This window comes from Heliangelus exortis, chromosome 2 (assembly GCF_036169615.1).
Source record: "Heliangelus exortis chromosome 2, bHelExo1.hap1, whole genome shotgun sequence".
Classification (NCBI taxonomy): domain Eukaryota; kingdom Metazoa; phylum Chordata; class Aves; order Apodiformes; family Trochilidae; genus Heliangelus; species Heliangelus exortis.
In genome coordinates, this window is record NC_092423.1 from 126,177,424 (window position 1) to 126,205,120 (window position 27,697).

The 27,697-nt window shown below is 37.9% G+C and overlaps 2 protein-coding genes across 4 annotated transcripts in view; one reads left to right on the forward strand and one right to left on the reverse strand.

Moving 5' to 3' along the window:
* The window catches only part of NECAB1 (N-terminal EF-hand calcium binding protein 1), a 56,077-nt gene extending 46,388 nt beyond the window's left edge, over positions 1–9,689 (forward strand). Inside the window, exons 9-13 of the mRNA XM_071737927.1 lie at positions 711–764; positions 2,289–2,401; positions 4,345–4,422; positions 5,661–5,752; positions 8,569–9,689. Coding sequence (XP_071594028.1) covers positions 711–764; positions 2,289–2,401; positions 4,345–4,422; positions 5,661–5,752; positions 8,569–8,597 — 366 coding nt within the window. The 3' untranslated portion in view covers positions 8,598–9,689. The remainder of the gene's footprint in view (positions 1–710; positions 765–2,288; positions 2,402–4,344; positions 4,423–5,660; positions 5,753–8,568) is intronic.
* Positions 9,690–11,797: 2,108 nt separating this feature from the next.
* On the reverse strand, positions 11,798–26,966 carry C2H8orf88 (chromosome 2 C8orf88 homolog). Of its 3 annotated transcripts, none has more exons than XM_071737903.1 (6): positions 26,813–26,966; positions 24,401–24,493; positions 23,535–23,605; positions 17,596–17,683; positions 14,582–14,688; positions 11,798–12,039 (listed from the first exon to the last, which is right to left on the reverse strand). In XM_071737903.1, the coding sequence occupies exons 2-6, from the start codon at positions 24,477–24,479 to the stop codon at positions 12,001–12,003; spliced, it is 384 nt and encodes a 127-aa protein (XP_071594004.1). In that variant the 5' UTR covers positions 24,480–24,493; positions 26,813–26,966; the 3' UTR covers positions 11,798–12,000. The 3 variants fall into 3 exon arrangements, with proteins under 3 accessions (XP_071594004.1, XP_071594003.1, XP_071594005.1); XM_071737902.1 differs by having other exon boundaries at positions 26,699–26,960; XM_071737904.1 differs by lacking the exon at positions 26,813–26,966 and adding an exon at positions 26,746–26,766.
* Positions 26,967–27,697: the final 731 nt, after the last annotated feature.

A 27,697-nucleotide genomic window follows, 5' to 3' on the forward strand; every position in this document is an offset into this window, starting at 1 on the left:
GGGTATTTTCCAGAATATCCACATGGCACTGGGTTAGAAGGTACTGCATGTGCCTAGCACGTAAATGATAATTTGGTGTGCATTACTAGATGGTGTTTGCACAAATCACCACATCACAAAGTGCACATCCACTTTGTGTGCCACACAGGCATACAGCTCTCTCACAGATGCATCTGTGCTGCTGCCCAGCCTGTCCTCAGAAGCAAGTACAGCAGCTCAGAAACCTGACCCTAAGACCATGCACATCTTTTTCAATGCTAGAAAATAGCCCCTTGCAACCATACCCACCCCCAAGGAGTTTCTTCTGTGTAAAGTTTTATGATTGCATAATAGTAGCTGATAGTTCATTTCAAACTACCATCCTTCTCATCTCCACATTCTAAGTGTGGATTTAAGAAGATATCTGTCTTTTCTCAATTAAGTCCAGCATACATTTGTGAACAAGTGGATTTATTACAAATGAAAAATCACCTGCTCAGCATTATAAATAAAACTTTGCAGAACAGCTCAGGGTGGATTTAGCCACTGAAGCATGCAAGGCTCTGCACATAATGCATGTGTTTGATTTACAGAAAACAAAGGGATTTAATTTCAACTTCTGGAGATAAAACAGAATCTAGCTATCAGAATAGTTTATTAAAAAGGTAAGAGCAGACTACAGCTGGAGTATTGTCTTTTATATTTCTATTGTCTTTTCAACTGCCTCAAAGGACCTTAAGCTTGAGCCATTTGAAGAGGAAGTTTTGGAAGAAAACACAAGAGCTGTAAGTGCTTTTCAAGATAATGATTTTGACACTTGATTTTCGCATGCCGGGTATTGAGACAACAATCTCACTGGATCTCTTTTATTAAAAAATAATCTAGAAAATCTCCATCTTCGATTTTTCCAGTGGTGCAAATCCATTTTAGTTACCAGAAGACATTGTGCAAGAGGCAACAAAACAAAATTTAGACTATGCGGGCAAAACTTTTGTATAATTTTTGCATTGTTTTCCACAGGTACAGTTAGCCAAAACCTCAGCTTGCTTAGGGAGGGAAAGGTGTCATTAGTAAGATTTACCAAGTTTGTTATGAGGGAGTAGCTTCTCCACTCCCAGTCACCTAATGCTTCATGCATGCTTTGTATCATAATTGTAGAGTCTCTCCTCCTCCCTCCCAAAGCCACTATAGGAAACCTTAATGGGAATGATGGAAGAGTATTTAGTGCTAAGGAATAATCAGTTATCACAATGTACAAAACCAAAATCATGACCAGAAATAAATTTACTGTTAAGTACGTTTGTCTCTCAAGATTCAGCTCAATTTTTTGAAATACACTAGCATCCCTAAATTCAGGTGTTTGAACCTAATTAAATGGAGGCCAAATACATATTAAGAAATAACAAAAAAAGATCCATCAAAAACCTTATTTTATTAGATTTTTTAATGCAATATTGCTAGACAGGTTGCTTACAATAGAGAGATAATCCATGAGATAACAGTATCTATAAACAAGGCAGAAACAAGTCAAAAAAGCTATACAAGAGATTTAGTTGTATTAAGAAGCACGTGTTATTTATTTAAATATTACATTAGTAAAGTTGAATCAATATGGAAACTTCTTACCTTAGCTCAAGTTACAATCATAATCATTCAGGATCATAGAATCATAGAATAATTTGGGTTGGATAAATAGGTCATCTGTACTTCCAAGTGTTCCACAGAACTGTTTATAAAGATTGTTCATTTTTTGCAGAAAGGTGGAGTGAAAAGAACCACTCTCTATTCATCATTTAACATGAGCTACCTTATGCATTTCATTCAGGTGTGAGTCACAGCTCTAAAAGGTCAAAGACTACAAGAGCACCTCAATCAAATATAACACTGCATCCCTCCAGCACAGGCTGTGGGAATATGCTCTTATCTCAAACCTTGCACCTGCTTGCATACAGATTCATCCAAGGAAACATGCTGACTTTTTTACTGAATGTTTCAAGGATCAAAATTTGCTTCACACTCTTCTGAAAATACCTCCTCATTCTGTCTTTGGACAGCTCTTGCTTTCTCTGAGGTGGGCTCTTATTTTGGGTGTTTCCATCCTGTTCCTCAGCCTCACAAGAGCCACATTTGAGCATTTCTACTTCTCCACTACTCCAAGCACTAAAACAGAGAGGGCAGACTTCAAAAGAACTTCTGTTGGTTTTCTCTGATGACTGCTTTTTATTGTTTTATGATACACTATTCTGAGCTTAAAGTACAAGTAATTCAGAGGATGATTTGGCAGTAATATTGTCATGGTTTTGTGCCAGCACATAATGATTGTCCAACGTCAAATGTCTGTGATAGAAGAAGAACTTGAGGGATTCCGGCTTGCTCTGAAGCAGTACGTGGAATCTGCTTCTGCTCAGAGTGGCTGCTTACAGTAAGTATAATGTTATTTTCCTTGAGCTGAAGGAAGGAATAAGGTCTAATTTCTTGTGTAACTTAAGTGGAATTAGATTATTTATGAAGGGAGAACCTTGAACAACATATTTCCTGTCTGGAAAGCAGGCGTGCAAGACAAAGATTTTCAAAGACAACTAAAATCAGAAAGGGATGTGGAAGTATATGCACAGAGGGAAGTGGTATCACAGAATATACTAACAATCTTTTAAGGATTCTCAGCTCTGTGTGTGATCAATTAATGACTTCTGGAAGCTCCTAGGTTGACATTCTTTATTGGAAAACACATTTGTGCTCACCTGGCAAGCAAGCAACTTACTGTTTGCCAGTTCTCTGCTTGGAAGCTTTCAAAATCTGCCTTTTAGGCTGTCATTTTAAAATTTTAACATATAATAATTAATGGGAAAAATTAAAGAAAAAATTTTTCAATGTAACAGTACATTTCTGCTTTCCTTCTTTTAGAATTAAATAAAACAGTAGAGTCGGGTTAAGAATAAATTCCAGTAACTCACCACTGTACTGAATTTCTTAATTTAACATAAAAAGCTACTATCGTCCACACTACAGATCATTATGAATTAAATATTTTTATAATATTTTTAATAATGTGTACACAATACAGAATCTTCCTATGGATTCAAAAGCTTCAAAGGCTGCCTGTCACATCCCTAATTTCTAAGCTTTGTTGCTATGATATCATCCCACTTATGATCAGTAGTGTTCACACAGGCCAGAAAAAGTAAGTTAAGCTGGAAGAAGAAAAGAGTGACCTGTTTGCAGTGGTTCACCAGTAAAGGCAGACTGATAGGGAAAATAAAACTCTCTTGTGGAAAAAAAAAAATCCCACAAAAACAAAAAAACAAACAAAGAGAAGCCCCTCAGCCCCCTTCCAAAAACAAATATCCAGCAGAATGCTGCAGCGATGCAAACCTGCCAGGGGAGAGAGTTTATGTGAATTCCGGATACAACTTCTATGGTAACAAAATTCCTTTCCTAAATTTACAGTTATTCGTTAAGTCTGTAATGCCACCTACTGGTTGGTTTTCACTGTGGATGTTTCTGACATTGACTTTTTCCAGCTTCTTGCTATTTATTTTACAAGGTAATTTTACATATAACAGGAGAAACCAAATAAATTATATAAATTATTTCTTACTATAATATAGGCTATGAGACCAATCTGCAAGTGCATCAGTAGTAAGAGCCACAATCTCACACTTGGGCACTCAAGAAAAATATGTATATTTTGTGCTCTACATCTAAACATCAATTTCAGGTCTCAAATATATAAGTACTCTACATGCTAAAAAGCTTTAATGATCCAGATAATAAGTGGAATGACGAGTGATGTGTAATCAGCAGATAACCTGTGGGTAATTTTTTACTCAGGATAAATAGCTGAATAGCATAAGAAAAGGAAATAGTATGCAAAATTATTTCAAAAGTTTATCTGCAGCAGACATCAGCCTGTCTGTCTTTCTACTCCATTAATATTTGCTTTCATAGGACCTAAACTATGCCACTTTGATGCAACTCTCATACAAAAGGATGACTTCTCACAATGCAATTCTTCCATGAAACAGCACAAGTTACTTTATAAATGTATTTGAGCTGTTGTCTGTGTGCAATACACTGTATTAGCTGATTTTCTCTGTACCACAGTGATTTGATTAATTTTCTGTATTACTGATAGTGTTTCTTTAGATAAATGACATTATTGGAGCAGTTAGAAAAATGATGTTTATAAATAAGAGTCTATCATAAGTGTAATAATCTATTAATAAATAAAAAGCCATATAATACTCTGGATTTTAAAAAAGCTCAGCTAATTTGGTTCTTATTCATAAGCAATTTGGAATAAGTTGCATATGTCTAATAACTGTGCTATGTTTGATTAAATTAGTTCTATCCTACAATTCTTAGTGTTTCTACACAGAAGCATCCAAGTGAAAGTTGCTTCATTCTTTATGAGTTCTGGGAGAACAGCAATGCCTGGAATAGGTGAGTTTGGGGAGTTTGGGTGGTGTGTTGTTTTTTTTATAATACAGAAAGTTTTGAAGGTTAGAGAGCAATAGTGTAGAAGCACTGAATACAAATTAAATACTGCTGATCAACCTCTTGCGAAATGCATCACAATTAATACTTCAGAAAAATTGCTAAAGACAAAAATATACTGAAACATATAAATAAAAATGTCAAGACACTTTGAACAGAACTAAAAAAAAGCCAGAAAGTGAATAGAGAAAGGTACAGCATTAGATGGATATTAATTGATCACAAAGAATGGGTCAGCTGCAATATTACCACAGTTTAATGATAATGGAAGAAAGAGAAGTAGCCATTGAGTGAGACAGGAGGCAAACCATCCAACAACACACTTAACCATGGCAAGCAATCATGGGGAACTCTCCCACAGCTTCCCAAATCCACTTCACAAAATACCCATCTGGAAGATTCCCAGAATGTCTCTTTGGGACCCAAAATCGAAGTTTCAGTGATCAGAAGTTCCGAGTTATAACCTGCAGCAGACAGACGGCTAAAAAAATTAAGAGTAAAACATTTTCCTTAATTATTTTTACTATTTATAAAAGACAGACTAACACTATGATCCTAAATATGTATACATCAACTGGTCTGCAGGAAGACAGAAGTTTCTGTGGTAGGTATGTTATACACACCTCGAGTCCTGTGTCCAGTTCTGGGCCCCTCAGTTTAGGAAGGATATCGAGGTCCTGGAGCAGGTCCAAAGGAGGGCAACCAGGCTGGTGAAGGGACTCGAGCACAGATCCTATGAGGAGAGGCTGAGGGAGCTGGGGCTGTTCAGCCTGAAGAAGAGGAGGCTCAGAGGAGACCTCATCACTCTCTACAACTCCCTGAAAGGAGGTTGGAGCCAGGTGGGGGTTGTCTCTTTTCCCAGGCAACCCTCAGCAAGACAAGAGGGCACGGTCTCAAGTTTTGCTGGGGGAGGTTTAGGTTGGACATTAGAAAGAATTTCTTTACTGAGAGGGTGATCAGGCATTGGAATGGGCTGCCCAGGGAAGTGGTGGATTCTCCGTCCCTGGAGGTATTTAAAAAGAGACTGGATGTGGCACTCAGTGCCATGGTCTGGTAACTGCAGCAGTAGTGGATCAAGGGTTGGACTTGATGATCTCTGAGGTCCCTTCCAACCCAGCCAATTCTATGATTCTGTGATTCTATTCTATGATTCTTGTTTTGGTATTTTTTTTCAAATTATTTAGCCACCTTCAAATGAATTACAGCAAGACATTTCAAAGAAGTAACGTGGACTTCTTGGAAACTCCAGAGCTCATCACAACAATGCTGGTGCCCGGTAAATACCAGTTTTTTGCAATATTTTGCTTGTTGCATGTGAAGAGTTCTGTTTTATTAATCTGTTCCACAAGCAAGACCATTGTGCCACATCACCCTTAGTGAGACTTTCTATCCTAAAGGAGAATAAGGCCCACGACACTTTATTTTATATGAGTTACACTAGCATACACAAGCATATTATTGAAGAAAATATCTAGATTAAACAATAATATTTGTGATTAGTAAAATGGGGCTTGTTCTAGATTTAGAGGCAAAAAAAATATTTGCTGATCAAGACTACAACCTAATTATATTTACTGACACCAGTATTTAGTTACTAATAATTTATATTTACTAACCAATTCACTGTACATGCCTCCTGCTATGTTAAAACCAACTATTTTGAAAAAGCAGGGTGAAAAATTATTCCAAATTAGTGTTTCTAATACAAACTAAAAAAGATGCATCATCTTTTTCAGAGAAATCATAGTTAAAATAGACATTGCAGGATGAAGCAAAGCAAGTGTCAGTTCCACATTAGCAGAGGGAGGACAGCAAAATTTTCATGTTGGGCAACATAAATCTATTACAATGAACCCCCAGTTTTCTCTATGGTGAAGTATACACTAAATTTAAATTAATAAAGCCCTAACTAGTAGAAAAAAAAATCAATAGTCCTTGGTGTTTCTCCTTAAAAGAAACCAGACTACATTTTCAGACCTCATGAGCTTGCTTTGAACAAAAAATTATATGCATGCCTGCAGTATGAGGAGATTGCACTTAATGAACCAAAATCCCCTCAGATCTTGTATCTTACTGTGGAAATTGCTGGATTTAAAACAAATTAGGCTGTAGGAAACAATGCAGCCTTTCCCCAAACTTTGTGTCAAAGAGACAGACTGGTTATGACCCAGGAGTGTTCCAGAGGTGGTTTGTCTCCCAACTAAAGCACAATTAACATTTTAAAAGAAATGTAAACATCATTTGTAAATGCCTAAATATAGATGTGTCTGAAACTGGATTCAGAATGCTCATTAAAGCATGCACTCTGACTGCTAAGAAGGATTTCAGGCTGCAGCTCTCTACCCTGGCAGATGGTTGCCATGGAAACAGCAGTTCTCAACCTGCACTCCTTGCTGGGGGGCAATGGCAAGTAATGAATTCACCATTTATTTATTTTATTTTTTTACAATTTTATAGATTATCTGTAATTTAGAAACCTGTGCAAACGTTTGAAGTTTTCTTTAATGGAACATACTCCCCATGCTTAATCTCTACAAGTCATATTTTTATTTGAAAGAGAAAATGTTCATGAAGTAAAAAATGATTGCTGCATTATACCAGTACACATTATGAAATAATATTAGACACCATAAAGCAATACCATTGTAAATTCAGGAAAAAAAAAACACAACCAGTCTGCAAGTAGCACATAGATAGGCTCCATTTTAAAAAACAAAGTTATCCTAACTCAAACACATCTACAGTTTTTGACATATCTGGATAACCACGACCTGAAACAATTCTAACTCATAATGTGAAGCTCATTCAAAGATTACAATGCAGGAATCTTCACTCAGTTGATTAATCAAATTAAAAAGGATTCACTTACCTGGCTAAGAACAATTCAGAAAGACGTGGGATTTCAAGACTGTTACCTCCAGTAGTATGCTAAAGGAAATTCATTTACCAACAGTTAACAGGAACCCCAACCTATTACAATCACCTGCACACCTGTTAATCAACTGAGTTGCTTCAGGCCAGTCTACCAGTTCATCCTCAGTGAATACCTGATCTTTATATAAGATCTGGCCTTGATGACACTAGAAAACCTTTTGGTGAAGAAAACAAAAGCTCAGTGAAAACCATTTAACACTTATGATGCAATAACCCATGCAATAAACTGTTAAATTGGCATTTTTTGGCCAAAATTCATTAATCCACAGATATATCAGAGACTACTCGGTTTTCATAACCCAAATTCAGGTAGGATTCTTTAGTATCTTCTAAACCTTCTTCTTCAATAATAACACCTTTTTTTCATGAAAATGGCATAAACAGAAGGATATATGGAAAACTTCACAGAAACAAGATTTGTTATGGAATTTAATCCTCAGACTGTTTAGAGCAAAACCTCCTGAGCTTAGAAAGGCCCGTCTGTAAGGGGACTTGGCATCTCACATAGAGTCACAATTCCTTTCTTTCCTTTCTGTCTCTCTCTATAATCTCATGGATCTGCTCTGCATAGGGTTCAGCTTCAAAAGGGCAGGGATTGTGGAGAAGTACCAATGTTTCACTCCAGACCTGCTTATAATCTGGTGATAATAAATCTTCTTTTATGGGAATGACATTTTACAAGTTGTTCCATTCTCCCACTTTTGGAGCAAAATGCTCTTCATTTCTGGACTTGTGCAAAAAACACCAGGTTTGAAAAATGTCACCAGGAAAGAAAACCATTAAAGGCAGCAAAACCACCCAAGGTTGTGCTAAATACTGACACGTACCAGAACAAGATGGAGCATTCATGTGGTTTGGGATCTGGGATCTGGGCTCCTTTATACAACCACACCTATGAAATGTTACTGCTTCTCTGGATGTTATAAAAAGGAGACACAAATTCTTGTGCTAAAGCCACAACCCCCACAGTTACACTCAGCTTGCCTGTCTTTCAAGTATTTCCCTGCCTGGAGAGGTTTTGTCCTTAAAAGCACACAGCTTTCAAGTAAAGTGGTATTAGCTGCATTTATAAATGCACAGTTCTTTATATACATTATAGCTTTTTTATTTAGGATTTTTACAAGAGATTTATGCTAACAAATAAATTCTCTCTTTCAGCCTCGTGGTGGGTCCTCAATAACAACTAGAAGCTGTGGTTTCAAGTAATGTTAATGTTGGATTGTTTTGTATTACTATAACATGCATCTAGCAGTGTACAGGTGTGCTGGGTTAGGAATTTATCATGTGATCCTGTTCATCATTATGGATGTGATCTTTCTCATTTTACAATTTAGAAAACTGCACATATATTACCTCCTGTTCTCGTGACTAGGTTCAGTGAAATGATTCATGAAATAAGACAATTACCTTAAGCTGTTTATTTTGTATATTTGGGCACAGAAAGGTGCATCTTGATTGGTATGAGTAAATATTTGTGAAAAGTTCTAGTCTTACGTAAATATACAGTTGTTACTTAATGCTGCTGTTCTCTCCTTTTACTGAAGAAACAGGTATGAACATCAGTACACATTTGTATAAATATCTTACACTTCAGAGAAGCTGAAAGTCATTAGGAGAATAAATTTCCCACTTTGGAAAGTTTTAAGTCTCAGCTCTATGGGGTGTTGAGACATATCATATAAACAATATAAACAATAATATAAACAATAATATTAGAAGGGCTGGGCCAGATGATTCTTGAGGACCTTTCCAACCTGACATTATATGATTCTGTGACTCTCTAAACACAGACAACTTTTTGTTTCAATACAGAACTTCACTTACACAATAAATCTGCCCACAAGACAAGGCAGTACCATTCTCTCTTCACAGCCTCTGGTCCCAGCCCTTGCAAGAGAAAACCCATCTGCCTGTTAAGCTGCTTTCAATCCACAAATTTAATATTTCATAACTGATTTCCTTGGAACCCTGAAAAATATTTTCACTGGACCACGTGCAGCTCACTGAAAAGTCATTAGTGAAGCCGCTGTTAGAGCATAAAAAGTCATAAGCCTGCAAGCAAAAAATACTTTTATCCCTGAGAAGTCTTGCTGTTGTCCCCTGAACCTGAGCAGCAGGTGTGTCCTCCAGCTCAAGAATGAATGGCTGTTGTAACCTCACATCTCCATGACAGGTTGACAAGTTCTACATGCTAAATGACCACTCCCTTTACCTTGCACTCCCAGGTTACAAAGGTACCCAAAATGTAACATGCAAGTCATACTCAATAAAATATCTTCTTCACTGTGTCTATTTTTACTTTAACTTAACCAGCACATTACCACATGTAATTAAGAGTGGGGAATTTACACTACAAATGAGCAATCTTAATGGCAGTTACTTTCCATACTCAATAAACCAGGATTGAGCTCAAGATTATGAAAGGTGTCACTTTTAGATATCTGCATTTAACAGCATCTTAGCTCCTACTGTATCAATGGAGTTCTGAGGCAGAATTAATATAATTAGAATTATTTTCTAAATAAAGGCATCTAGTGTGTCTGAGGTGCTCTAGGGTACCTCCACTGGTCTCCAGCTCCCGTGAGTTGGGCTGTGTGTCATTTATGCCAGCAGCCATGAAGCTGCTTCAAATATCCTGCATGCCTCAGATGACACCAGATGCCCACCCTTAGGCAGTATTAATTGCATCTATTAAAAAGCCTTTGCCAATAAAGTCAAAGAAGCTTAGGTTCTCTAAGCAAATGAGGAAGTCAAAGTGATGCCTACATACCTAAATTTAGGTGCTCATGTTATAGGGACAAATCTCACCTTTAAATCGTCTCACAGTAACTCAGCAAAAGTGAATGCTTTCAATATTTAGGTCCAAAGCTTTCCCATAGTGACATGATCCACCTACCTATCTGTTTGTTCTTAAAAACCCACCCAAATAACCATATTAGACTCACAAATGATAGATCAGTGCAAGTTTAAAGTCTAAAGGTTTCCTGTCTTTAGCAACACAGGAGTAAAGCCACCCATATTACTGATGATCTGGATGAGTTTCTTCCTATGCCAAGATGTTGGTCTGGTGTATGCCTTTTCTTTTGTGACTTCTGATCTACTGGCAAGGGAAATACAGGAACATGTCAGTGCTGCAGAGTACACCCTTAAGTGAAGAATGACACTATACTGAGACTTACAATGTTTTTCCTTTTCACTGGATAAACTCTATCAAAATCGTTCTTAAAATAACCCACTTTAGAACCTCATGTCAATTAGGAGGTGGTGGTGGTAAAATTTCTAGTGGGTCCTATGTCCTTTTAACAGTTACTCTCCTTTGCATATTTACTAGTAAACAAACCCTTTGATGAATGATACACAAGAAAAAGTTTGAGAGGTTTCACTTGGGATTTTTGAGAACTACACACAGATACTGCCTTCAACACATACTGGAGAAAAAGATCCATAGGACTCATTCCAAAAAGCTCCTAGTGATTACAAAACTTACAAACAAAAAAATATTTCAGTTCTTGTAAACAACATAAAAATAGAATTCACTTGGAAGCTTACTTTAATTGACAAACTTATGCTAAATTAACAAGAGACTGAATTCAAAGGAGTTTATTTGTGTAGTTCAGAGAAAGAAATCTACTGTCTGCCAAATGCAAATTGAAAGTTTTCTGCCCTATTGAGATGTTCAACACATTCTCATTTAGTTTCCATTATCATTTGTGACAGAGGTTAAAAAATTGCCTTCAGTGTCTAAATGTAGGTCTGAATTCAGGTTTTGAAGGTAATTATATTCATACAAAATAGCTTCTTGATGCTTGTGAACTGAAGAACACTTTCAGGAAATACTCAAACTGCTGCTTTCTACTTCGCTATTATTCTAATTAAAGAAAATTATGGAATTAACTATCTCTTGCTATACCCATTTCCCACAAGACATAATCAGAATCAATCTTTTTCTTCAATTTTGCCCATGACTTCCACATTTTAAAATCAAGAAATCCTGAACAATCATTTACAAAGAACTCCAAGTAATGCAGTATGTAGACAGTTCTCTTGTTCTGATCCATGATGAAAAAAGATTTCTTATTTCAGTGAAACCATTAGTAAAAAGAGACTGTACTTCGAAGGAAGGTGTAAATCCACAAGATATCAAGGAATCTCTTGTGTCAAGATGGAGATTTCAAATGAAGACAGCAAGCAATCAACTGAAATTTTGGGGGAGGATAAGGAAGAAAAAAATCAAGACAGATGAGGACATATCCTAAGATATCTGGGATTTGACAGCCAGTATTTGCTAATCCATTATTACTGCTAAGGAAAGGAGGTGAGAAATAGTTTAGAATTTATGGTCAAACTCTAAGGCTATATATGTAACACAGACAAATCAAGGACAAAATTCTGTCACAGAAAAATGTATAATTATTTATTTTCACTGTAATTGTATCACAATTACAGGCATTATAAATTAAAGGTTTGAATTTTAAAGCATTCACAGGGTCCAACTTTCATCTGTAGGCACCCAGAACCTTCAAAAATCTTCAAGATCTACATCATATGTAGTTCCTTCATTGATGGGTTTCTCATCTTATGAACAACCTTTCATTTCTTGCATATGTCAATAGAAGGGCTGCTCTTTTCCTGCAAGACAAACAAACCCCCACATTACTTCAGTTATAATATATCATTTAAAGCATGTTGCCATGGATCTACTTATAACCCTTTTCTACTCCATACATGTTTACCTTTTTTTTTTTTTTTTTTAATAATCCAAACAGTTCTACTTTCATTTATCATAGACACTTAATCTGAAATCTTCCTGGCAGACTTCATCAACAAAGTAACATAAGGTCACATGCTGAGCTGTGTACAGGCAGGTCTGATCCCTACATCTCCAAAAAGCCCAGTGTCTTTCAGGACAAAATCAACTTGTTCTATTTCAGTGCAGAATGCTCCAACTCTGACATCCAGTCTCAGCAAGCAAGGTGTCACACAAAACAGGCAATTTAACATGACAGATTGACAGCACCTTAGTGCACCAGAAAGAGCCTGAAACCACTGTCTTTTCTGAGTAAATTAGTTTTGAATTTGTCTTCACTTTTTCTTTTATTCCAGGTGCCTTCTCAGATTACATGGTTAAGAATTATGAAATGCTTTTCCCCTAATCTACGTATTTTAAGAAGCATTAAGGAAAATATGTAAGACTAAATCCCTATGCGAGATATTTGGCTCAGCCTATTTCATTTGAGATAAACCCTTTCCTGGACAGAAAACTGGCTTTTTCAGTGTCACTGTTTTAAAAGGAGTTATACACCAACAAGCCCCATAGAGGCCTCTCCGATTTCCATATTGACTAACAAGAAGTATTTCATTGAAGTCTCACAAGTAACGTTTTCCAAGAGATGCACCTAAGTCAGAAGAGGAAATAATGCATGTCTTTGTCCCCTAAAATGTACACAGTGGAGGGCTTTTCGTTCAATTCTGAAGTGTGTTTTATCACTCCTCATTCTTCAAATTCAGCATGCATCATTTCACACTAACATGTCATGTCTGGAAGTAAGATCCATAACTTAATAGTTAAGTCAAGTCTGAGGTATTCTCTAGGTAAGATTCAGATTCTCTTCTAATCACATATTCTTGTATTTTGATTCCTGTACAGAGCAACTTAATACCTCCACGTTTTTTTCATAGAAAGTGACAGCTGGGTAGGGCACATGTGTTCCACAAACATTTCTGTTTCACTAAACAGCACTAGGATTTCTCACACAGTTCATACACTTTAACTAAGATTGGTCTTGGCTACCAATGGTAATTTTTAACTCTTCCTTGTCAATAAGGAAACTGCTAAGTGAAAAGCAAGCTGGTACATTGATGCTGGCATACAAAATACATCTAGAGACAATCCACATCCAAAGGGCCTATATCTACGTTACACTAAATCTACGTTAATACAACTTGAAAAAGACTCCCAGATGACTATAAATATTTATATTTATATTGATATTGATATTTAGTTACATATAATTGTATATATAAAGCGCCTATCACCATATTGATAAACATTCTATAAACATCTATAAACATATTGATAAACCACTCTTCAGTCAGCAAAACATTTGTTCTAGTCAATTAAAAAAACATATAATCACTGACCAACTTCCACATGATGTGAAACAAACTTCTGAATTATGACTGGCACACTAACCTTTATATACTAATGAGACCAATATACTTCCCAACCCCTTTTCAACACTGTCTTCAAGATCACACACTAAATTTACCACCTTTTGCTTTTTTTCTAGTGAGAACAGGATTTTTTCTTTAGCTTCCTACTCAACCATCCACACCTTGTGCTTAAGACACCAGTAAAGACAGCTCAGGAATACACTTTGTTATTCAAACAAAACATCCTGACTAATAAGGACTTGCAATTTACCCCTTTTGTAGCTCAACAGAATCAGAAAACTCAGTGAGTTTTTATCTGTCTGACAAGTTAGTGGATGCAGGTGGAGGCATTCATATGTAAGACTAACACAAAGCAGAAAAAAGACTTCAAAAGAAGGCCTCACAAACATCAAGATACTCTCATTTCTAAAAATACTATATATAACAGGTAACACTTATAACAACATCCTACAAAGTTTTTCCAGCCCCAAAACAACCTCTTTCAAAACACATGCAAGACATCTTGGCCTGCACGAGTTTTTACTATCCTTCTTTCTTGCTACCCAAATTATTCCCAAGTTAGCCATGTCATGATTAATTTTAGAGTTCATTTGTCCAGTGACTCCATTTTTGTGGGGGTTCCCCTTTGCCTATGAACATAACCATATCAAAGTACATATATTGTCAAAAACTGCTCCCTTTAGAAACTCAAGTGACAGAAAGGGGAGGGGGAGAACTTATGAAATGAGAGTTTTGCCTTCCCTATCTGTAGGCAGGTTTTCAAACAAGTAATGCTTTTGTCTTGAGGACAAATACAACAAAGATGTAAAAAGTAAGATTAGGGATGGGCAATCCTGTCACATATTAGTTTAACTTTGGTTTTGGAAATAATAGAAATTTATAAATTTCAAAACTGCCTCAAGTTGCAGCTACCACAGTGGTCATCTGGACACACTTCTCCAAGACAGGAGTTTTATTTCCACAAGAATTACACCCCAGTGGTCTCAGACTCACTTACTGGCTTTTCAAGTACAATTGGGTGATCAGGAAGAAACTCTGGCTTCTTCTGAGAGAGAGAAACACTTGAAAGTTTCAGAAGGAAATCTCTGCTGTATTTGATCCTTTCTGTGAATACACAAAAGTATAAAGCTTAACATTGCTGTTAAGGTATTAAGGTTAGGAATTCAGGTAACTTTGTTTTCTTATACAAGGATGAAAACGCTGCATGTGGAATACAAAAATCAGTGTTATAAATAGCAATAATTTAAGTCTGACCTTGCATCAGGACCATGTGTAGTCAATTACAGAGCATTTAACTTTATCAAATTGACTTAGTAAACATAGAGGACTAATTCAAGCTAACAAGTGTTTACTGTTTAAATACAGAAAAATATAAAAAAAGATGAATCCAACCTTACACTACAGACTCCCTGAATCTTGTTCTAATAAACAGAAACACTACAAACTGGTCTTACACCTCTAGAAGAATATATGTTTCTAACTCACACAGAAGTGGTACGTTTCTGGGACAGACAACAAAAATTGAGTGACTCTCTTCTTCGGGCTATTAAGTTATGTCTTTCCACAGGAAAAAGTAATTATGAGATCTGCTAGAGGTAAACTGGCAAACAGATTAATATCAATGAAATAGCTTTGAGGGTTTTTACACTGAATCAACAAGAGTTGTAGGCTTTGCTCTGGACATGCATATTATAATTCAAGTTTGTACCAATATCACTGCTCTAGCATGGCCTCAGATTATGTCTACACATGTCTATATTTTAAGCTGGTATTCTTAAACAAGAGCAGAAATAAAGAATTAGGCAAAGACAGGATAAACTTTATCTCTGCTCCTTGAGACAAAGAAGTTTGTTACTTTAAGAACATTGGGCCTCTTGTAAGACTGTTACACAGTCACTGGATTGACTGAAGATTTTTGCTTCTCAGGCTGCAGGATGTTGACAAGAGAAGCCACAACGTCCAAATACGAAGGGGATATTTTCCTGCCTTTAGCCACAAGTGACTGTAATAGCTTGCTGAACCTATGTGAGGGCATGAGAATAACTTTAAAAAGAATACTTTAAAGAACACAAATGTACTTGAAAACTTACAGCTTGGGTTTTTTTTGTTGATTTTTTTTCCCCTTGTTTAAAAACATAGGAAGATTACTACTGTCCAGCATAGGAAACACACAGACATGTTGGAGGGGGGGGCACAAAAATGATCAGGGATGCATCACTTCTCATCATTTCTCCTATGAAGACACACTGAGAGAGTTGTTCAGCCCAGATAAGACTCTAGGGAGACCTTACTGTGACCTTCCAATATTTAAAGCAGTGGTTTCTAAAAAAGATGTGGTAATCTCTTTAGTAGGGCCTCTCGTGATGGGACAAGGGGCAATGGTTTTAAACTGAAAGAGAGTAGATTCAGTCTAGATATAAGGAAGAGATTTTTTACAATAAGTATAGTGAAATACTGGAACAGCTTGCTCATAGAGATGGTTGGAGTGGGGTCTGAGCAACCTGATCTGGTTGAAGATGTCCCTGCCCAAGGCAGAGGGGGACTGAACTAGATGACCTTTAAACCCAAACCATTCTGTAAGCCTAAGAGATAGCAAGGAAGTGACTGAGATAGCTGTAAAAAGAACTTAAGACCTGCAAATACAGATAACTGAAGTCATACTACCACTGAACTGGTATCAAATGGAACTTATTATCTAGGACTTTAAGTACAACTGGCAACAAAATTGGAGTTCCAGTGGAAATTTCACAGTGTGATGGAGGAAAGGAAGTTTAAAAAAAAAGAGAGACTTATTTGTAGGCAGTAGCTGAATAACAGACCCTATTAAATTGTGGTAATATGAAAGAAAGGGTTACAACAATCACCAAACAAACTGCTGAAACAAAAGCCCCTTGAAAACAAGTGTTCAAACACAATTATGGACATTATGGACAAACATGGAGCAGACCTCACAGAAGTGCAAGACAGCAACTAATCCCTAAAAAATGTCTACAGTGATGGCTTATACATGAGACCACGATCTCATGAAAAGCCACACAACATCTGGTAGAACTGAACAGTGTTCACATCACAAGTTGAATCATTGAGAAAGGATCAGAAAGCCACCACCACATAGACAGAACTTGACAAGTGTGACACCAAACTAGATCTAAAGAACAGAATATTTTGCTATTTACCCCGATGAAGAATAAAAAAACCAAACCTGAGCATGAAAGGGGATACATGGAAGACTGCCTTTCAAGTCAGTAATACACAACAGAGAAGAATTACTGCTCAAGAACCTGAGTGAAAGTATCCTCAGACTGAGGAAAAATAGGAAAGGCTCAATAAAACTTAACTCTTTCACTTCTCGAGTACTAAGACCAACAGAATAAACCAAGTCTCCAGATATTACTTCATTACTGGAAATTACAAATGGAGATTTGAGACACACAATTACAGGACAACAGAAAAATCTGTCTCAATGAACTGATGACCTAAACCTGCATCATTGCTGTGACATGCTTAAAAATGAAGAATTAGGCAGGAAGTAGAGCAGAGGAGACTGTGAGACTACATTTGGATGCAACGCAAACCCGCAAACCTGCACTCCTACACACAGAAGCAAGTTACACAAAAAAGCAGGATTTTATGTGAAGAAATATTTTTTATGCTTAGAGTTTGTTCTTTTTTGGGTTTTTTGTGGGTTTCTTTGGTTTGTTTTTTTGGGGGTTTTTTTGGTTGTTTGGAAAAAAAAAAAAAAAAAAAAAAAAAAAAGACAGGTAGACTTTAATATACAAGCAAGCCTACAAGCAGAGGTTTCCCACCTTATTTATGAGCAAGTTTTACACCTGAAGTGTTATGTGAAAAGCAGGAAGGTTCCATATTGCTCTCAAATTGTGGTGCAGAAGGAAGCCAAACTCTCACATCACTGGCTAATCAGAAAAAATAATATGCAGCCCGCTTCTCTTTGAAGTTCAACTTGCATCCAGAACATACAATTCTGACACAAATCTCCATGCAGTGTTTTACCTCCTTTTTTTGCTTCTGATTCACGTTGTTTTGGTTGACAGGGCAACATAGTTTGAGTTGAGATCTTCGCTTCAGTCTTTCCAGATAACTAGGGTAGAAAGAGTAATAATTTTTATTATGAATTTCACAAAATTAAGTTATGAAGTTTGTTTCCTTTAAACATATTAAAACATGGTTGTATGTTTCTGGATTTCTTAGTTAAAAATAACAGTTCTAGCACAGTTTCAGTAATCAATTTTGCTTTCATCAGTCTCCAAGAACTTTGACAATTAATACTCTCTATGCATTAAGAAAACTGCATACTGTGCTTTTTCCTACTTCTTGATTTTAATCAGTCTTCTTTATAGAACAGAAACATATGCAAAAATTACACTGTAGTCAGAACTGTAGTTATTTATAACACCTGATGCATCTGTGAACAGGAATATGCGTTATGTAAAACATCTGAGAAGTTTAATTTAAACCTACAGAATGCTTGTTACTACTGATAACGTACAATAAAGGAATAGTTCAATGACCTAAAAAGCAGTAAAAGTAGGCACATTTGAGACAGTAATCATTTAGACAGAATTTTAGTGTTATTGCTAGTTTTTAGGTACACCAGAATTATCTCTTCCTTTTATCTCACAAGTTGCAACACTGGGGAATAATAAAAGCAAGGAAGGACTTTCCTTAAGACCAGAGAGAGAGACAGGTTCTCTCACTTAGCAAAAGGTTTTATAAGCATCAAAATGCCAAATCTACAGCATAATGTTGAGTTCCTTCCAGCTGCCAAAACACTGAAATAAAGGTTTGGGGAAGTAGGAAAATTTTTTACCCTCAACAGTTCAGCTTGGCTCCCAAAAGGCTGAGGAATTTAAATCTCATCCTGAGACATAATTATTATTTTTCCTGGCAGGGTGGAGGCAGATGGAAGAACAGGAAGTACTGAAAATTTTGGGGAGCTCTTATCAAAGGCAGAAGAGATCTTATTTTCTGGACAATCTTTCATTGTGTGCTAAGACTGCAAAATATTTCTAGCATATTATCCATATGGCTTGCATTTCCATTTTCTGCAGTTGAAATTTAATCATAGAATGGTTGGAAGGGACCTTAAAGATCATCTAGTTCCAACCTCTCTGTCACAGGCAGGGACACCACGACGCCAGTTTGCTCAAAGCCCCATCCAGCAGGCCTCAAATACTCTCAGGGAGGAGACACAACTTCCCCAGCAATCTGTACCACTGTTTCACCACCCTCACAATAAATAATTTCTTCCTAGTATCTAATCATAACCTACCATCTTAAAATCTGCCCTATTGCTACATGCCCCTGTAAAAAATCTCTCCTCTGCTTTCCTTTAGGACCCCTTTCAGGTACTAGGCCGCTACCAGGTCTCCCTGAAGCCTTCTCTGCTCCAGGCTGAACCACCCCCAACTCCCTCAGCCTGTCTTCATAGCAGGTCCTCCAGCCCTCACACTGCTTTTACTGGACTCAATCCAAGGTCCATGTCTTTCCTGTGTTAGGGGTCTAAAGCTGGATGCAGTACTCCATGTGGTGTCTCACCAGAGTGGAGCAGAGGAGTAGCCCAGGATACAGTTGGCTTTCTGGGCTGGAGCTTTCCATCCAGCACTACCTGCAAGTCCTTCTCCTCCAGAGTGCTATAAATCCATTCCCCATCCAAACTGTATTTGTGCTGGTGATTGCCAAATCACATGCAGGACCTTGCACATTACTGAGCTTAATGAGGTTTGCACATAGCCACTTGTCAAGGTCCCCCTGGATGGCTTCCCTTCCCTCCAGCACGCTGGCCACACCACACAGCTCATTGTTGTCAGCAAACTTGCTGAAGGTGCACTCAATCCAATCCTCCATGTCACCAGCAAAGATGCTAAACAACTCAGGTCTCAATACCAACCCCTGAGGAAGGTCATCTGTCACTGATATCCACTTGGATTTCAAGCTATTGACCGCATGCAAACATCCATGCAGTTCCTTATCCACCAAGTGGTCCACCTGTCAAGTCCATGTCTATCCATGCAGATGACATCAGCTGTTCTTCCCTTACCCTCCAACTCTGTAACCCCATCACAGAAGGCCATCATATCTGTCAGGCATCTTATGCCTGAAGTGAAGCCATGGTGGCTGTCACCAGTCAACTTCTTGCCACTTATGTGCCTTATCAGTTTCCAGGAGGACCTGCTCCATGACCATGATGGGCAGAGAGGTGAGACTAACTGGCCTGCAGTTCCCTGGGTCTTCCTTTTTCCCTTTTTAAAAATGGGGGTTATGTTTCCCCTTTTCCTTTCAGTGGGAATGTCACTGACCTGTCATGACTTCTCAAATACGATGGACAATACCTTAGAAACTTCATCTGCCAGTTCCCTCAGGACCCACAGAAGGATCTCATCAGACACCATGGACTTGGGCACCTCCAGGTTCCTTATATGGTCTTGAACATGATCTTTTCCTACAGTGGGTGGTTCTTGATTCTCTCAGTTCCTACCTTCGTCTTCTGTGGTGGATGCCAGTGAAGACTGAGGCAAAAAAGTCATTTGAGTACCTCAACCTTCTCCATACCCTAAGTAACCAGGTCTCCTGTTTCCTTGCAGAGAGGGCCTACATTTTCCCTAGTCTTCCTTTTATCACCGACATATCTACAGAAGCTTTTCGTGTTGCCTTTGATGTCCCCGGTCAGATTTAATCAGGGCTCTACCTTTCCTAACCTGACCCCTGGCTGCTCAGTTTCTCTAGAGTCTTTCCATGGCAAAATTCCATGTTCTTGCTTCCATCCTCTGTAGGCTTCCCTTTTACATCTGAGTTTGTCCAGGAGCTCCTTGTTCATCAATGAAGGTCTCCTGGTGTTTTTGCCTGAATTCCTGTTGGGATACATTGCTCCTGAGCTTGAAGGTGATCCTTGAATATTAACCAGCTTTCTTGGGCTGGTCTTCACACCAGGACATTATCTAAATGTTCTCTACCAAGCAGGTCCCTGAAGAGGCCAAAGTCTGCTCTCCTGAAGCCCAGTTTGCCGTGCACCTTCCTCACTGCCCTGAGTTAACTTATCTTACTCTGATTTGAATAAAACTTCTGGGGAAAAAAAATCTGGAAATTCTAAGGATTTCTGAGAATGAACTTAACAGAGAACCATACTGCTAACTTCAAGTACTTTGTTATGGTAAACTAGTCTTTGCATTTCTTGGCTATTCAAATGCTCCTTCCAAGTATAAACAAGGATTTAACACATGTTCAAATGTATGCGAAAAAAGATATGCATGATAAAGAATTTACAGCAATGTGCCAGACAACATCAACATAGTATTTTTACATTCCTTCTTGCATCATCCCCCACCACATCATCCTGCCAACTACTTAATAATATCAAAGCTCTATTATGCTTGGGTTTCAGTCCAAAGCTTTACACTTGAGTAATACCACTCACAATACTCTTATACATATTTCTAGCTGAAATCCATCTACAAATAATGGAATCCATTATAAAGAGTATCTCTAGAACCTGGGATGTATTTCTCAAGTTCAAAATAATTTCTAACTTGCAGCTAAGAAGAATTAATTAAAGCCAATACTAACTGATAGGGTCTTTTTCAGCCCCTCTTTACCACAAATAGACCTGAGGTAGTGGACTTACCACTCCTCAAATCTGCTGGAAATTCTCTGGACACAATAAAAGAATAAAAAGTATTATTCACTTATTCAGTTAGGGCACAGTCTCTATTCAGGCACTTTCACTCTTAACATCAGTTTGGTGGAAATTCCCTAAAATTAAGGCTAGCATGTTATATACAAGCACTATCACTGTACTCAGTGTTAACAGTAGTTCTTTCTTCACTTCCTCCAAGACTTAACACTGGAAATTTCACACAGTAAGTTCCTCAGGTAGTAGTTTTAATACTGTAATACTATTAGATTACTCAGAGCTGAATCTAATGTTGACCAGCACTCCTGATGTGCAATAATAATGATTCTTTTTTTTCTGGCAGAGGTCTGAGAAGCTTTAGGTGTGCATACTAAATAACGCAGAGTAAAACATTTTGGAGAATTTGGCTGACTGATTTTTCATCAGTTCTTTCACTGCTTTAATAACCTTGTTTGTCAGAGTTGGGGTTTAGGGGTTTTTTTGTTGTTGTTTTTAAAGCCTACTTTAAAAAAATAAAATCTATTTATAAGTTAGTGGCAAATACAATTTGCTTTTCTTTTTAAAATCTTGACCATTCACCAAGCTCTCCAAAAAAGTAACTTGCATTTCCTTTATTCTGTCTTTACTAGACCGTTGCTACATAGACCGTGACTGGTATAAAAAGTTTTCCTTTAGCAATAAGTCTTCTTAGTTTTCACCTTACAGTAAGTTTAGTGTTGTGATCATTTATCTTCTGTAAAAGGAAATATATTGGAGGAGGAAGAAAAGGAGAAAACTATAATTAAAGTTTTATGAATGTACAGAGCGCTACTACTGTCTTGCCAAAAAAGCAGTAAGATTTAAAGCATCTGAAATACAATTACAATTTTGAGGCACAGATTCTTGAAGCGAAACACATGTATTATTCTAGGAATGGGGACATTAATTCACCATTATCAGGAGCCAAAGAGCAAACTGGTAACACCACACAGCTTTCTCAGCTCTTCACTGATAACTATTTTAAAACACACAGATGTTAGGCCAAGATCCACTGAAGAGCAATAACTATCATCAGATCTAGGTCTTGGTATCTTCAGAACAAGTCACGGAATGCTCCTTCTTGAAAAATATTATATGAAGCTGCTATGCCAGCCTTCAGGCCAATGCTGCCCATCAGCTAAAACCAACAAGTTCACAGGGTGCTAATCAGCTGGTATTTGGAAGTACCCATGAAACTGCTGACAGTCAAAAGTATCAAAAAGCCTTCTCTGTGCCAAAGAATAAGGAAAAAAACCACCCAAACCATCTATACTAACATCAAAGAAATGCATAACCTAGCTTCGTGTAGCCAAATATTGATGAAACTGAGTACAACATTGTTGACCACAGGACTATTCTAAAACAGAAGTTTGTTACTCTAAATATAGATTGCTCAAGAGACAATTAGAACTTAATTTCCTTATGAGTGATCAAGTTAAGGTGAATCTTGAATTTTAGAAGTTGAAGATAGCTTCCAGAAGCTTAAAATTAAGGACTACACTATCATTAGACCTCTTCTAAAATAAAAAATGGACACTTGGCCTAACCATAAAAAAAAAATAAAGAAATTGGAAGCTTCATATTACTATCAACAAAAAGCCAAATTCAAACTATGACCCATTAAGCATTCTAGTTGAACACTACAAACTTCAGTTTGCAGCAACCAGCTACAACCTACGTCAAGTTTGAAAGACACACTGTACTATGTCTAAAATCAAGTATTTTTGCCAATTAAACACTAAAAAAAAAAAGCAGTGATTCTGCTTTTTTGGATGCTATGGTTCATTTATTGTTTGATCCAGCAGAGTCAATGGAAAAGAACTAGAGAATGCATGAGAACTGTTTATGTAGTTTTTTCATGATTGCTGCCTCAAATGAATTTGTGTAGCTGCTAACATAACTAAAAAAAAATATTTCTTAAGTTATTCTTTACACATAATAAGCAAGAACTGCATATGTATACATTAAGTTTAAAAATAGTTGTCTTAAATTCAGTGACAACTAAAGAAACACCACAGAGGCTTTTACGATCCTTACATGAGTAACTCGTAAGATTTTTTAGCTACTAGTGAATGCAAATATCAGGAAAAGGCATTCCTGAAATTCATACTTTTTTAAAAACATTTCTAACATTGCTGGTTTACAACATACAGATTCAAGGACATTCCTACCTGAAAATGGTTTATTTTCATTTGGTAACACAAGTGATCAGCTGAGCTTCAATTTAGATAACTCTAGAACACACTCCATCAACTTTGTAATCTACTATTTGCTTAATACTTACCCAGTCAACCTTACTCTGCAAACATACTTCAGCATTCCTAGGTAATTCAGTCTGAAAGTTCAATGCAATGGCTGATGCCAGTGAAGAGAAGAGAAAACATTAAGAAAAAAATATTTTAGATGGAATCCACATTTTTATTTTGTGTTGACACTAGAACATTACTGAGATTAAACCGCAAAAGAGATCATAAGAGCATTTACTCACACCTTAATAGCTCTGAATCACCATAGCATTTTTACATTTCTTCCATGAATTTTAAACAAAGTAAAAATTTACATTACTTAGTTCTATCCACATTGTCACTGATGTCACTATTTCTCTGCCCACCAAAAATTTCTACTTTAACAATAATAATAGCTATAATACTGCACTATCTAGAAGGCATATAGACATTTAAATACAAGAAATACAAACCTGATACAACAACTACATGACTTTTTTATTAGGCTTTTTTAGGTTTGTTTTAAACTTGTATGAAGGCTAGGTAAGAACAGTGTGGTGCTGTATATCATAATTACAATAAAACATAGATAATAATCTATTTTTTAGATTATATTTATGTTTTCAACAGCATAAATCAACTAATCCAAGAGATCCAAATTTAACAGAAAAGCCTGATCCAGCTTTGGAAGCCAGAATTTCAAAAGCTAGAAAAACACCACCAAAAAGAGTTCTATATAAACTTAAATTCAGATTTTTATCACAGAGATTATGTTGTAAGATCAACACACAGCAATAGTTGTAAATCACTGTAGTCTGAAAAAAAGCATTAAAAAGCCCATATCCAAGTCACCTTACACATCCTTATTTATTATAAGCAACTGAAGCCTTGGCAAAGTGGACAGTATCTTAGTCATGTTACTCACCTTGTTTAGAAGAGAGGTGATGCACAGGTCGTGCGGGCTGAAGGGATTTACCAATAAACTTTTTAGTTTCCTTTAACATTTTGAAGCTTCACACTTCAAAAAAGCAGCAGAAATCAATATAGAGCATTTGGTTTCACATATAGATGTTAAGAGAGCAAAGCAGTCTACCCACCACTTGTAAGTTGCATCTGACAAGAAGATATACTATCTTTTAGTACAGGAAAAAGAAGAAAGACCTAACGCAGATGTTTTTGCAGATGACAGAATATGCCAGACAAAATTTGTGCATGGGCAGAATCAAACATCTGCCTCATTTCTTCTTCCAAATGAGCTACTTTAGTTTCTTCTCAAAAATTTTTTTCCTCTGTGTGTGTCTGTACACTCGGAAAAAGGAGATGGCAACACATGATGCAAACAATGGTATTTTCTAACAGGTAATTTAATTCAATGCAAGTTTAAATAGTTAACGTCACTGTGCTGTTTACACTATGCTGGCTGCACTGGAGTTCCATTTATATATATATATATCTCCACATCAACTTGCATAATTGTTTTACAAAGTCTACTTTAGTTAAATGAAAATAGTTCTGAATCTTCCCACACAGTTTAGGTGCTATAAAAGCACTGTAAATATGATGCTAAGCTGAAGCCTGCTAAAACAGTGCTGGGACGACAAATCTCCCTAAGTAAACCATGAGTCTTTAATTATATCTTAATTAGTAATATCTATATCTAAATTCTTGTCCTTCCCACCCTCATCTCCCTTGTCAACTGGAAGATTTAATGATTTGAAGGAACTTCTACTTTTTGTTTAGAAAACAAAAATAGCAACAAGAATAACAACAATCAGCATAATAATAATACTGAAATTCTGTTTTCTCAAGGACACTTTTTTGTTACAACTCTTCTTCCCTTGTATTACACAGATTCAAAGGAAACTATCATGCCTTCAAGACGTAAAACTACATCATTTATTATACAATTCCAGCATGGAATGGGAAAAGAGAATTTAGGCTACTTAAAGTACGATCCAGTATCACTTCCCACTTTAATTGGCCAATTTAATTCTTGACATAAAATGTAAGACTTGAAAGCAGTAGTCAAAAACAACAATAAAAATTCCTGCTGGTGAATGAACAGAGACTACTTACTTATTTCATTCCAGATCAGGAATGGTACTTTAAATCATACCATACACACTATATTTCAGCAGAAAGCAATGCAGTAATGGTATTTGCATCAGAAGATTTTTTTTAAAGCTATTTTTCTTTAAGCTTGTAAGGACTGGGCATTTGTAAAGCCCAAAACTCAGTCATGAATCAGCTGGTCAGATGCAAGTGAGAATTTCTTCATTCCAGTCTGTGGAATCAAAAAATGTTTCCTCTAATGTGTAATCTACTGTGTGACAGTAAGAGAGACTTAAGTTGAAGTCCTCCATACCCTAACTACAAATGACATGCAGACCCTTTTCAAAGACAAGAAAAACTTTTTATGAGGCTGGCTAACTTGTAGAACACACTGTATTTTTTTAAAGCATTCTCGTGTCAATAAAGATGATTTGTGGTGATGGCATTAACAACACATTTTTACCCCTCTACTCTTCAAGATTTCATGAGAAATGTGTGTAAGAGACCACATACTCCTGAAGACTGCAAAACAGTATAGCAGAGGAACAGGGGAGCTTGGCCAGGGCTGAAATCACAGAGTGATCACATACACATTTTAACAGCTCTATTTCCTCCTTTAAGTTGAAGGAAGAGGCTAGAAAAGATCTGTTATTGAGCCTGAACCTCTGGATTATTACAGTGTTTTATCTGACTAAGAACAAGAAAAGCAGAAAAAAGGTTAGTTTTAACATCTGAGAAACAAAATTCTTTCCAGCAGGGACCACTGCTGCAGGGGCACGTCCTGTTACTCCAACTGGTGACCTGCCCAGCAGAAAGAAGGCCCCTGCAGTCGAGTCTAGGAGGAGTTATGTAAGATGTTTTGGGTTTTTTTCAGCTTAACAAGTTTGACATTCACAGAAGTTTTTGAGAGCCCATCAGAAAACTTCTTTGGAAGCCTCCTTTCTGAACACGTGAAAGAGAATTAACAATTAACACCTTTTTTTGTGAAAAATCCCCCTCAGCCCAGCTAGCTAAGCTCAGCAGTAACCAGAAACCGACCAGAAACATCTCCCTTCGCCCCAAGAGGCACAGCACTATGTCGCTCAGAGCCCACCAACGCCTACCCCCACCCCACAAGAAAACCAAGGCGCCCTCCTCCAGCCTGACAGGAGGCACCTCCCCCGTGGGGTACCTAGTAGCCAGCGATAACTCGGCCCGGCCACTTCCCCGGCCCGTCACCTCACGACTCGCCAGCCCTTTCTGCAACCCTTTGGGCCGAGAGATTCCACGGGCCGCCCCAGCCCACCTCTAACCGCCTCCCAGGGCAGCTTCCCCCGCCGCGGGCAGCGCCTCAGCCCCGCTCGCCCCAACGCGCAAGGAGCCCCCGCTCTGCCTCAGCGGCGGCGGCCGCCCCGGCCTTCGCGCGACGGCACTCGCCTCAGCCGCGTGCCTGGTGTGGCGGGCGCCGACGGCCGTTAACGGTCGGGCCGCCCTCGGGCGGGGGCGGCGGTTGTCGCCTGATGGCGGTACCTCACCCGGTGCTGTCCTCACCCGGTGTCTGTCCTCACCCGGTGGCGGTACCTCAGCGTCCCGCAGCAGGGCTGCGGTGGCGTCTTCGCTCTGCCGGCTGTGTTTTAGGGTGACAGGAAGGCTGCCCTACGAGGCGCGGGGGTTTTCGCCGGCCCTGCCGAGGAGGCAGGGTCTCATGGTGCCTTAGCTGCCGCCAGCTCCCTCTCGTGTCAGGATAGAGACTAGAAGTAAAAGGGGCGTCGTTTAGTAAGCTAGTTGACTCTTTCACGCTTGCCTTCGAAGTTTTGCTATTTTAGGTTGCTGGGTGCTTTGTGGCTATGTTTTTTTGGTGCAGTTTTGTTGTTTTTATATTTTTAATTAAATACTTAAGTGCATGTTACGTGTATAGCAGGTACTGCACCACTACCACAATGACAGCAACCTGCACAGCCTCTTCCTCTGACATGAGGGTGAAGGCTGGCGTGTGCGAGGGAGGGACGGTACAGCCTGTGTTCCTACTCCGAGGTAGCCCTGAGGGTCGTTTTTGATCTTGAGCGCTTCAGTGCCCATAAAATTGCTATTTAGGCATCTGGGTGATTTACAGAAAACACTTCTCCACATACTCTTCCTCCCTGCCTTTGTTGGTATTTACTGAGATTTCTCTGCTCTTTCAAAAATTCTG

Coding starts and splice junctions, on each gene's coding strand:
- C2H8orf88 (XM_071737903.1), bottom strand. CDS start 24,479: ATGTTAAAGGAAACTAAAAAGTTTATTGGTAAATCCCTTCAGCCCGCA. Junction 23,606..24,400: donor TCACCTCTCTTCTAAACAAG/GTGAGTAACATG, acceptor CACTGGCATCAG/CCATTGCATTGAACTTTCAG. Junction 12,040..14,581: donor CAATTGTACTTGAAAAGCCA/GTAAGTGAGTCT, acceptor TTTGTCTTGCAG/GAAAAGAGCAGCCCTTCTAT.